The sequence below is a fragment of the Trichomycterus rosablanca genome, chromosome 9, assembly GCF_030014385.1.
Source record: "Trichomycterus rosablanca isolate fTriRos1 chromosome 9, fTriRos1.hap1, whole genome shotgun sequence".
NCBI lineage: Eukaryota > Metazoa > Chordata > Actinopteri > Siluriformes > Trichomycteridae > Trichomycterus > Trichomycterus rosablanca.
In genome coordinates, this window is record NC_085996.1 from 10575846 (window position 1) to 10588270 (window position 12425).

The window sequence follows — 12425 nt, forward strand, 5'->3', positions numbered from 1 at the left end:
GTTAGGTAAAATATCAAGGTGTCCACAGACTTTTGGTAGCCTGTCCTTCTCCTCTGACCTCTGTGTTACAACAGAGGTTCTCATTTCATTAATAGTTAACCACACAACTTAAACCATTAACCTGGTTGTGCTTGTAAATAATTTTCTTTGGCCCCTGCTATCATTTTGCATGGCTCTTTCTCTCAAACTTATAGCAGCAAATGACACTGGAGTAAAGGATCTAAACGCCAAGATTTCTTTAAGATCTTTTGCTGTTAAATAAATACATTAATATCTTCAGGTTATACTTACTGACCACTTTATTAGGAATGCCTCAACACCTGCTTATTTTAATGTAATTTTCCCAACAATCTGCTTGCCAAGGGCTTGCTCATTCTCTTCATATAGATCTTTATGACTAGTTCCTCAGGACTTTATAAAAGACGATTGCATCCAGTACATTAAGTCCTTCCCAGTAATATGCTCATGCATGAAATGCACGACCAAATCTTACATAAAAAGTGGTCTTCAGCCAAGATCTAAAAGACAACCCAAAGTGTCACCTTATGCAAACTTAGGTCAAACTTTTAGATGCTGATTTTGAGAAAGGTCAAAGGTCCAGTTTCTCTGTTTTTTTCTTATAAACAATACCAGGAAAATGAGGAAAAATATGACAATGCTTTTACCCATAATTTTCTCCTACTAGGAAATAACCAAATATTTTAACCATTTCTATTTTAAGCAATGTCACGAGGAGGTGAAGATCTGGCATCAAACTCTTTTTGTCAGTACTAGTTGTAGTCGAAGCATGCTAGGATGTAAACACTATTCCTAAAACCGCTCTGCCATGCTAGTCTGCCTGCATATGGCCCTGTGCCCTGAAGTTTATTTTGGGATTAGGTCAGAGCACTGCAAAATAGCACTGGTATACAGACAGAATGTAATGTAAGTGTTCTTAAGTAACCCAGTTATCTAAACCAGGGAACAGTTATGAAAATACCCTTAAATAACCTAAAGGTACAGCCAGAACTGAATAAACACCTCTATGACTAAGTCTTAAAACAATATATAATGTTATGTATAATGTTATGTTCAAAACGCTGGAATGTACGGTACAGCTTCCATTTGGAAACCTATTGTATCAAAGGCTGAAATGTAAAAAGATGCTTAGTTTGAGAAGTGGCAAAAAACATAGTCTACCAAAGGATGCCTTCAACCCACAATGCCTGCTGTAAAGTAGATGATCCATAATTGTACAAGGATGCCTAAACTGACACAAAAACATAAATAGTTCTGCTCATATGCTCAACTTGTTCTATAAAGAAATAAGAATAAAAGGTCAGTTCTGGCTAAGGTGCCATTAAAAAATGAAAACGCAAACATGGTAATGTAAGGGGATGGCCAAATTCTTTATTTCAATACCTTTAAAAACGTTCATAACGTTTATTTTACCAATACAATAAATGGGAATTCAAGTTTTTTTAAAACATTAAAACTGTTCAAATTCAAGAAAAAAAAAAAAATCACAATGGCAACAAATGTGTTGGGTTTTGGTAAAGCAAAAATGTCTTGAGTCCTGTGAAAGTTTAATACAAAAGAAAAAGGAAGCTGGTAGCTGCCTGGCTTTCATCATACACATGTAAACACTTCACATATAGCCTTCTCTTACAGTGAACATCCTGCTCAATTACAACGTTCTCAGTCTAAAACCAGGATCAGTGCTGAAAGTGCTACAAAACAATAAGAAATAAAGTGTCCGGTATAAGAAGCTTGGTGCTTGTAGATTATGGGTTTGTGGAAGTCAATTTGTTAGCTCTAAAATGATAGGCAGTGTTTATACAACACCAAAGTCCTTTCATTTAGACTTCCACTGTCTTTCATCAGCTGTGTCCCAGGAACGAGACAGCCCAGTCCATACATAATGCATTCATCCATAGCAGCCCTTACAAAATATGGCTGGGTTCACAGAACCCTACACAGCCACAATTATCTATCCTCCCACCTATAAGGGACCCGTGTTGGTTTTCAGTCTTGTGCAAAACTAAGCAATGTAATGTGCCCTAAAATGTCTCCTGTACCTCAATTAGTACACTTCCAAAGAGCATACCAGCAGATCATGATGCACCATGATGAGCATCATTCATCTCAGTAACAAAACTAGATTTACTCTTCCATAAAAAGAAATATACACATATATTACATTTCTTAGATTATTTACATTCACACAAGTTTAAAAAACATTATAAACACAAGGTCGCTTTTTAAAGACAAACAAGACTTTTTTGAATTGATGCAAAACTCAACACCTGTTGCATTGAGTGTGTTTACATGTACACAATAATACGAAACCAGATTTTGGCAGGGATTTGATTTAAGGGTTTAATATGATTCGGATCCATCATGGTCATTAAATTAATTTCATTTAGTATGATTGTCTGCAGGTAGTAAAACTACCCAGTGATGAGGTTGTAGCATCAGACCTTTTTAAATCTTAGCTTATTAGTGGTATAATGTCTGTCTGAAACCACACACTACCATACTAAATATAAATAGTATGGCAAAATAGTGATACTACTGGTTCACTCACATGTAATGTTCTGTGTGATATAGTAGCATGTGCTTTGAGATGATGCCTATGTACTTGTGCTGTTATGCATTTCTTTTTGGTTGGTAGGAAGCACAAGGTGACATGATGTTACTGGATACTAATAAGTGCAAAAGTCTGCATACCTCTCTAAATATATGGAATTTTACAAACGGAAACTTTGCATGTGAGGTAATCTCAAAACTTCTAAATGCGGTATACCTTTTTTTAATGTTGTTTCTTATGTTGGTTTTTTTTCCTTCTTAATATTATTAATAAACCTGCTTAATGCTTTATTAATACAGATTTAAAATCAGGACTCTTGACCATGTGGGTCCTGGTTAAATTTCATTCTTCTGGTATCTTATGAAGATGTCCTGATTTAGTTTTTTTCACTTTCAATCTCTTAACAGAAAGCTGACAAAGTGCACTCGAGTTATATGATTGAAAAGTGTGTCAAATCCATTCTGATACTAATCATTGATTCTAGGCGACTAAAGACAAAGACACCATTGCTCATAATCAGATCTGAATACCATTAGTTTTTCATAAAAATGAGATTGCTCCTATATCCAAGCCAAGGAATGTCCTTTTGGTAGATAAATAATAAAATAATTATACTTTTTGTCATTTAAAAACCATTGGAATGCAAACTTTCAAATTATTATGATTTTGGGAGATTTTATGCTTGCAAATTGGGCTTTTCTAAAACAAGGAGCTTTTCTTAAATCCAGAGTGTAAAATAGCAACATAACCCAATTATTAAGCTGAATCTTAGGGGTTTTATCAGATTTCTTGATATCTGATATTAGCTTTTTACCAGTTAAAAATACTGTAATATGCTCGTTTCCTGAGTATATAACGAAATTGATAACTGCCAAAATCTGATAAAACTGGATTGTGTGCATGTGAAAACGCTCACTAAGTGACATTTTAATTTTTTTGGCTGATTGGTAAGAATTTGTTTCTTTTTAGCCTGATAATTCATTGGCAATTTGATTATTAAAGGTGGTCATGGCAAGGACTGGACCTTCAGCAGGGTTTTAAGATGCACTGACATTTGCTCCCGGTTGCTGTCGGAAGGTTTGGTGTCGTTCTTGTCCACCCAGTGGCTTGGCGGTTTCGGCAGCACACTCGGTGAGGGTGGTTCGCTGAACTTGGCTCCAGCATACGTCTTCTCTCCATCTTTGCAACTTTCCTCAGAAGATGATGATGATGATGAACTATTCACATATCTGGTGGAATCTGCCCAGCTCAGAGGCCTCGTTTTCCCCCAGTTGTTACATTTGATGTGCCTGCTTCTCTGCGAGCGCGTGTTCAGGTTAGATGTGCAGTGCTCGTTTTTAATCGGGCTATGGCTGGGCCCGTCTGACTGGCTTCCTCGTTCTACGCTTCCTGTTTTCGATTTCAGCAGCTGGGGACAAAAGAGAGAACATGAGACTCTAACATGGTGAAAGAAAACAAGGCAAGGCTCAGGAGGAACAGCAGCTGGTGTATCGGTCATGCCTGACATCCAACACTGCACGTACGCATTTATGCCCCCCCACCGCACACACACTCCAGTGTTTATCTGTACTCTATCAACACAATAATAATGTCAGGTTCAACCATACTACAGTGGAAATCTACTAGATAAACCCTAACCATAAGTCAGGAGGTCTGCTGACATTTATCCAAAGCAGCTTAGAATTATAACTGAATACAATAAGAACTTAAACCAGCAACCTTGTAATTACAAATCCAGTGCCTTACTGACTGAGCTACCACTGACATGAGTCAAAAGCTTCTGTTCATGTTCACATTAAACATATAAATAAGCATAAAAAGCATGTGCTCCGAATTACTTTCACCCTGCCATAGTTATTAAGGCAAATTACTAAGCCAAATTAACAGGCAAAAATGCTTTGTTGATAATACAGGTCAGCAGAAAATGGTCACAATTGTCTGAGTTGACAGGAAGACTACAGTAACTTAACTGAAGTAGTTACAGTAGTTTTAGTGAGTCATTGCGCACTGTAGCCTCAAATTCCTCTTTTTGACCAAAAGAGATTAAACTCACTATCCGCCTTGTTGGGCATTCCAAGATAATTTCCCTGTTTACCAGCTAGTGTTTTTGATTTACCGTAGCCTTTCTGTTCACTGACCTTTTAATTAACAGTGGGTTTTTGCTTGTAAAACTGCCGCTTACTGGATGTTTTTGCTTTTCACGCTACTGTGTGTAAACATTGTAATAGATCAGCAGTTGCTGACACCTCAAACCAGTAGGTCTCACACCAATTAGACCACAGTCTAAGTTATTTGTACATTATTTATATGAAGTTGAAGATATTTTTGCTCTAGTTTGATTTTTAATATAAAAATAAATAGTTTAGTATGTGTCTATATGATTTTGTGCTTTGTGCAGATGTGTTTTTTAATAAAGTGGCCAGTGAGTTTATGTGTGAGTACATGATTAAAAAAAAAAAAAAAAAAAAAGTTGTCAACTTAGGTCAAAATAACATTCTTAATCTTAACTCTAAAATATGTTAAATGGAAAAGATGCAAAATTACTACATCATAAATGCATAAATGAGTGGTGAATAACATAGTTACATGGTCAATCTCACTGACCTTCATCAAATCTGCATGCAACTCAGGACATTAAATCTTATTTGATCTTATTGAAGATGAAATGTAATAATCTGATGAATTTGAATAATTGAATAATATGTACCTCTTTTCTGGGTGCAGGTTTGGGGTGAGTTTGGATGCTGGGTGCAGTAGTTCTGCTTTGCGGGGGATCTGCAGAGGATCGAACAGCACCGCTGTTGTTATTGTTGATGTCGGTTAATCTCCCAGTGTTGTTCCTCAGTAAGCCCACCACAGTTTGCTGGTTGTTGTGGTTATGGTGATTATGAACGTTTTTGTTCTGTACCCGGACTCTCCTGCTTCCTTTCATCAACTGAGCTCGTCTGGCTTTGGTAAGGGCGGCTGTGCGCCGACACGGTTCGCTGTTCTCCACGTTATCCAGGCTGGATTCGATCTGACTTCCCAGAGTTTCTCCCAACATCATCTCAAAACTGCTGGATGATGGAAGTGGTGGATACATTGAAGGTCAGAATGGGGATCAAAGAGTCCAAAATGGCTGGGGATTGCGTAATGCTTCTCCAGACAAAGAACGCTTCCTTTTTCCAGTTCAGTTCCAGTCGGTCGTGATATAACCGTTAAGATCCTCGAAACTCCAACAAACACAGAATATATCTGTTCTGTAATATATTTAGAAGAAGCACAACAGCGATCTGAAGTTTGATGGCGCAGCTCAGGACTGTAATGGCGCAGTTGCAGTTGCGCGGCTTCCTGTTTGAACACGCCTACTCCGCAACAAAGAAAAACAACAAATATCACATTTTAGCTTGTTATCTGGTTAATCAAAACATACACATAAATATATCTATATATAACATATACATATGTACCTAAATAAAAGATCTTACCTAGCAATCTTTTCACCAAAACCAAAACAAGTTCAATCAGAGGCTGATTTTAAGAAGTCGCTTTCAATTTATACAGATGATATATGTTTAGTATATGAAAATACCAGTAAAAGTCTCCTGTAATCACACTAAATCAGTCCGATTAAAGCAGTTGATCGTGTTTGCTCTACACTGTTTCCTTTCTGTAAACTCCACAACTCATTATTACAACCGCGTCACCGAGAGGGCCGGGAATGCCCAAATATGGTCATACATCCTGTCATTCGCGTGTTACGCGCATGACGTAATATCAGCGTACAGACAGTGAGAGATTATGACCTAGATCAGATATTGTCAACAGCATCATAAACACACATAGGGCTGGGCGGTACGATCAAAAATTTGTATCACGGTATTTTTTAAGATTCTGACGGTTTTACGGTGCATCACGGTATTATTTTTTTTGTATGGCTGGGACTTTTATATGGCTGTGGCTTATTCTAGTGTCATGAGTACATAGAGTATAAAAAGTTTAAATTTCACCATGTATATAGTGAAGGTTTTGAGTACTATAAGATTTGCTTGGCCCCACAAAATAACACAATATACGTATGATAGAATCAGTACACATGAAACAGGTGCAATATATAAATTTTTTATTGTTTATTTAATATTTAAGTATTGTACAATTACCCTTAGCTCTCCCTTTAACGAATAAAACGACGTTTGAAAAGTGGATGACTTTAAATATATCCGTTCTTCCAATGCATATCTGGTCTTCCTCTCTTCATCTTCCATCTGTTTTTGTTTATATTTTTTGAGGAACCCTCTCTCATCTGTTAACAGTCATGCTAACGCTAACTGGCTAACTACTTAATCTGCACGGCGCTCCATAGCGCTTTTCATTACCACATATCTTTTAGTGAATAACACCACACCTTAACCAATAAGCAACACTGCCCAAACACTCCTCTTTCTTTTTATAACATTGTGCGTAGGCATGTGGGAATAACCTCACGCACTATATAGAAAAGATTATGAAACATCTGCCCAATTATATTTAAATGGTCTTTCTTTGCTACTTTAACAGTCTCGTGTTTTGAGAACATAGATTTTAAAGCATGACTGCAGGGATTCACTTCCATACAGATGGAAAAGCATTAGTGCTGTCAGAAACTGATGTTGGACGATAAGGCCTGGATCACAATAAACTTTCTGTTTTAAATTGTTGGTTGAGATTAAGGCAGAACAATTATTCTTCCAAGTTAAAGTTTACTTATAATTTTAATATACATAATAACATTCTTTAGATTTCTCTGTGTCCAAATAAACAGGACTGGTTTCACTGCATCTACTGTTGAACCACAAAAATTACAGTGGCAAAAAATACACTGCAAGGTTAATTACTTCTTTATGTTTTATGATTTTGGATATGGTTCCTGCTTGGGGTTTTAAAAAACCAAAAGAATACTAATGACACTTTGAATCACCACAAAGGGGTTTTACAAGGGAAATTCTGAGTCATGAAGTCCTGTATTACACAATTTGCAGTTAGTCTTTGTCTTACATGTTTCAACTTCATTACGTGGTTTTTACTGTGATAAATGTGTCAAAGGTACAAACAGAATGGGAAACTCCTTTGTGCTCTTTAAAATGGTTATTTATTAGCTAGAAGATATTTAAACTGAACATGGTTTATACAGGAGATATTTAAACTGAACATGGTTTATACAGAGGACAATTAAAAAAAAATTTCAAGGAACCATATATTCATTGTTCCTTAAATTGTATCCATTCATCTTGTTGCTGGCTGTCCTCTTCTTTTTTACCTTTAACTTTTCCAGGCATTATTGTATTTTCCAGTGAACTGGTTCTTCACATAATGCACAAAGGCGGCTTCAGTATGATTTGAGCAGTGATTAAACTATTGTTAAAAAGTCCAATTTTGCAAAAAAGCCAAAAGAATAAAGGTTTAATAATTTTTTTTATTTCAATGTATAAATGAACATTTTAAAATAGGTTTGTTTATCTGCACATATGGTCTGTTGCATTCTTTGTATTTTGAGTCAAAACCTTTACAAGTTATTTCATGTTGATACATTTGAAATGTGTGTTAGTTAGAATTTTTACATGGTATGTGTTTGTTAAATTAGTTTTATTGTATTGATTTAAAAAGTCGAAGCTTGATCTGAAAACCATTAAGCACTCTTGGCCTCCAACACCACGTGACCTGAAGACTTTTGAATCACTATGCTGATTCAATGATGTGTCGAATCATTTGATGTATCGGTTCAGTGTCAGAGCCGCTAGAGCTTATTTACTCACTTCAGTGTAGTTTGGATGACAGGTTTATAAGTGTTAGCTTTATGTTACATGTTGATTTTAAATCGCGCAAAAGAGCAGAACGTCGTTACTGTCTATAACCTGAAAAATTACTGGGATTAATTCTGAGGCCGGAGGAGCAGCGGACCACTGGGAGTTTTAAACCGAGCTAGAGGGCTCATCTTCGGTTGAGCCTCACTCTGTTGCGCGGTTAGCTTAGCAAGTTAGCCTATCTGAAGCGCACCTGTAAAGAGACGATGGCGCACACAGGAGCACCTCCTAGGTGGCTAAACTGCCCTAGAAGAGGACAACCTGTAGCTGGTGAGCCTCTCTTAATTAGTCACTAACGCGCCAGCTTGCGTGTTGGCTACAAAGCAATTAGCTTGGCAGCTAACCTGGGTAGTTTGGTTTACTCACCTCTGGGATTATCAGAGCTGTTTCCCTCTTAATGTAGGATACGTTTTTTTGTGATTAGAGGAGCACATTTCTCATCACTTCGAATCTCCAAAATGACTAAAACATGTTATAATCGACGTGTTAGCCAAATAGCTTAGCTCGAATGTGCTAGTTAGCTAGTTTAGCATGTCAGTGTGATTGTGTTGTTCAGTTGCTTCAGTCGTGACATGAAAATAAGAGCTCGTCATTAAGTAAACATCAGCGTATGACTGAACTGGGAGTATTTTGTGCACATTGTTAGTTTAATTAACAGTATAAAGCGTAATTAAAACGGCGCAATTTGACGTAGACCGCGAGCAAACGCAGTCGCAGTTCTGACTCGAATCGGGCGCTTCAACCAAACTCTCCCTCCTTCTGGTGGGCTGTCAGTTACTTTTCCCGTCCAATCAGAGGCCAGTGGGCGTGGTCACCACAACCCTGATATGAGCGTGTTTATTATTGTTTTGAAGTGTGCGCGCTCACTGTGCACTTTATTAGGAACACTCATGTGGTCTGCACATTCAATGATTATTTATAAGCTACATTTACCATACAAATGAACTTTTGTAATTTTGCTATACAATTACTGACTGTAGCCCATCTGCATTTTCTTATCTCATCTACTTTTGGATTGATAGATATAGATAGATAGATACTTTATTGATCCCTAAGGAAATTAGTCCCAGTAGCATTATACATCAAATACACACTAGAGAAATTCAACAATATAAATTCGAAAACAGCACAAACATAACCAAGATTGGAGGTAACCTGAGTTTGACATATATTGCATAACTACAGAGCAGTTATTAATGACGGGGATGGATTGAGTGTAAGTAAGTAAACAAATGGAATGAAAATATATAAACAAATGAAATGGAATTAAAAGTGCAGGAAGGTGCAGTTCCAAGTATACAGTATATGTTATAGATTAAATATAGATTAAATATAAAGTGATAAGTGACATTGAATTGGGCCAAAATAGCTGTCTATATGTACATCAGCATACATATGCATGTGTATGAAGTACACATATATACCTGTATATACACATACATACATGGCTACGTGTAGGGCCCTCAGTCCTTAGCGATCACCCGCTGTCCTCGAACGCTGGAGTTATAGAGCCTAATGGCTCTGGGGACAAAGGACCTGTTTAATCTGTTGATGCATGCTCAATAATCCAGGTACACAAATCCACGAAGTTGAATCAGTTCATCTGGACACAAGTTTGTTGTAGAGATACGTTTCGTCACTCAATCCGAATTCGGATTGAGTGACGAAACGTATCTCTACAACAAACTTGTGTCCAGATGAACTGATTCAACTTTGTGGACCTGTTTAATCTGTCTGTGGAGCAGCTCAACGACAGCAGTCTGTCACTGAACATACTCCTCTTTTTTATAATAGCAGTGTGCAGGGGGTGGTTCACATTGTCCATGATGGAGAGAAGTTTGCTTAGGGTCCTTCTTTCTGTCACGGTCACAGTCACATTGTCAATCCATAGACACCCCCATAGGATTTTTAGAATTAGTAGCGTGTCGCTCTGGTATGAGTGCAGCAGTGTTGTTGGGCTTTTTAAACATTAAACTTGCTGGCCTCTTCATTAGAAACACACACCCTGTTAGCACTCGTTCCAAGCACCTTGTGGGGGCGGCACGGTGGCTAAGTGGGTAGAACGGTCGCCTCACAGCAAGAACGTCCTGGGTCCTTTCTATGTGGAGTTTGCATGTTCTCTGCGTGGGTTTCCTCTGGGAGCTCCGGTTTCCTCCCACAGTCCAAAGACATGCAGGAGAGGTGAACTGGAGACACCAAATTGTCCATGACTGTGTTTGATAGAGCCTTGTGAACTGATGAACCTTGTGTAATGAGTAACCAAAAGTGTAAAACATAACGTTAAAATCCTAATAAACAAACAAACCAAGCACTTTGTGTCATGCATGATGTGTGTTAATTCTTACATAGTTATTGTGTCAGTATCAGTGGACACTTTCTGATCATCGTATTTCACTGAAGGTTCCTAAAACGAACACCATTTTTGGTCAGTCATCATTTCAAGTGGCTGCAGCCATAGACTGGAACAAACTGCAAGAAACTCTAAGGCTGGATACATTTATTTCTAAGACAACTTTTAAAAAAACTAATTACAGATATCTTAAGAGATACATGCAGCTGTATGACAAATTGATTCTTCTTTTATACTGTTGCTGAGTGATTCGACTATGTGTTATTGTATTGTGATCATCGTTGTTTGTTTTCAATGTCTAATATAAATTTGTTTGTATGATTGTTCCTCAAGAGGCTTTGCCTTTTGCCAGGCCACCACTGTAAATAAGAAGCAGTTCTTAATGACTTGCCTGGTTAAATAAAGGTTAAATAAATAAAATGAAAGAATCCCAACATCACTGCCGGTCCTGAAACACACACAGAACAACAAACACTGCCATATTATTACAATGTTTGTTGTGACTGCACCCTCTCCAAAACATCATCTGGTCAGTAGGGGTTCTTTGGTAGTCCCCTTACATTGATAAATAGTGTACAGGGATTGACAAAGTGCAACAGAAAGGCTACAGCCAGTAATTGCATAGCCACAAAGTTCATCTACATGGTAGGTGTAGTGTGGGTGCTGCATCATGCATTCAATTCTTGCTTCTGATCACTGTCTGTGAGGAGTTTGGCATGTTCTTCCTGTGCATATGTGGGTTTTCTCCAGGTACAGTAAAGAGGAAAAGTGCAGCTTTAAAAAATCTTCCAGTCATTGAATACAGTGGTTCATGAATTCTGATTTGATGGGACACAATCAACAATTGGGAAATTTTTATTTAGATGTGCTTTAAAGCAAAGAAAGTGTGAGGTGACAAATTACACAGACCAACAGACGGGCTACAGTCCATAATTGGACACCTACATATGTTAGATGTGTTAGCTCATAAAACGGTCAGTAGGTGTGTTGCTCATTGCATGAATTATGGGGTTTATTTAATTTTATTTCTTTCTCAACTTCTTTTCTTTTGCTTTCAATTCTTTTACTTTACAGGTAAATTCTTACCAATGAAAACGATGCTGGGTATCAGATATGACGACACAGTACCAGAAGAGAACAGGTTCCATCCGAGCATGCTGTCCAACTACCTTAAAAGTCTGAAGGTATGCTAATAAGATAGCAGAAGGTAAATACACTGCAACGTAGTAGTAATAAGCAGTCATTAAAAAGTGAACTGCTAAAATCGGCGCTGTGCTGTACATGTGAGTTGTGGGGAATAGTTGATCTGGGGTTCCTTATTGCTGTTGCGATAATTGCCTTTGGTTGGTGAAAAAGAAGCAGTCGGTGGTTGTGTGCATGTTGGTTGGCCTTCCTCAAATTGGGGTGAGAGGTTGCAGTCTAGAGAAATTGGGGGAAAAAACAGAATACTGAGTAAATACATAAAAAAAAACAACACTCGGTGCCCTTTGACGCAACTTCCTTATTTTTATTCCCAATGGCTAGGCTGTTTAGCCTTCCCCTCAGACAGTCAGTGTGGTCAAAGCCCTGCAATGCATTGAGGCCCTGTCCAGGGGATTTCTGCCTTGCTCCCATTGTTTTACTCTGGAACTGGACCCACCGTGACCCTCAACAGGATAAAAAGGTTGATAAAAATGGAATGGAAAAA

The 12425-nt window shown here is 37.8% G+C and overlaps 2 protein-coding genes across 2 annotated transcripts in view; one reads left to right on the top strand and one right to left on the bottom strand.

Moving 5' to 3' along the window:
• Positions 1 to 1369: 1369 nt before the first annotated feature.
• pnrc1 (proline-rich nuclear receptor coactivator 1) lies at positions 1370 to 6191 on the bottom strand. The gene is made up of 3 exons (XM_063001865.1): positions 6037 to 6191; positions 5277 to 5913; positions 1370 to 3977 (listed from the first exon to the last, which is right to left on the bottom strand). The coding sequence occupies exons 2-3, from the start codon at positions 5649 to 5651 to the stop codon at positions 3576 to 3578; spliced, it is 777 nt and encodes a 258-aa protein (XP_062857935.1). The 5' UTR covers positions 5652 to 5913; positions 6037 to 6191; the 3' UTR covers positions 1370 to 3575.
• Positions 6192 to 8326: 2135 nt separating this feature from the next.
• rngtt (RNA guanylyltransferase and 5'-phosphatase) overlaps positions 8327 to 12425 on the top strand; it is a 134232-nt gene continuing 130133 nt past the window's right edge. The window contains exons 1-2 of the mRNA XM_063001128.1: positions 8327 to 8658; positions 11813 to 11922. Of these exons, the coding sequence (XP_062857198.1) occupies positions 8595 to 8658; positions 11813 to 11922 (174 nt within the window). The 5' untranslated portion in view covers positions 8327 to 8594. The remainder of the gene's footprint in view (positions 8659 to 11812; positions 11923 to 12425) is intronic.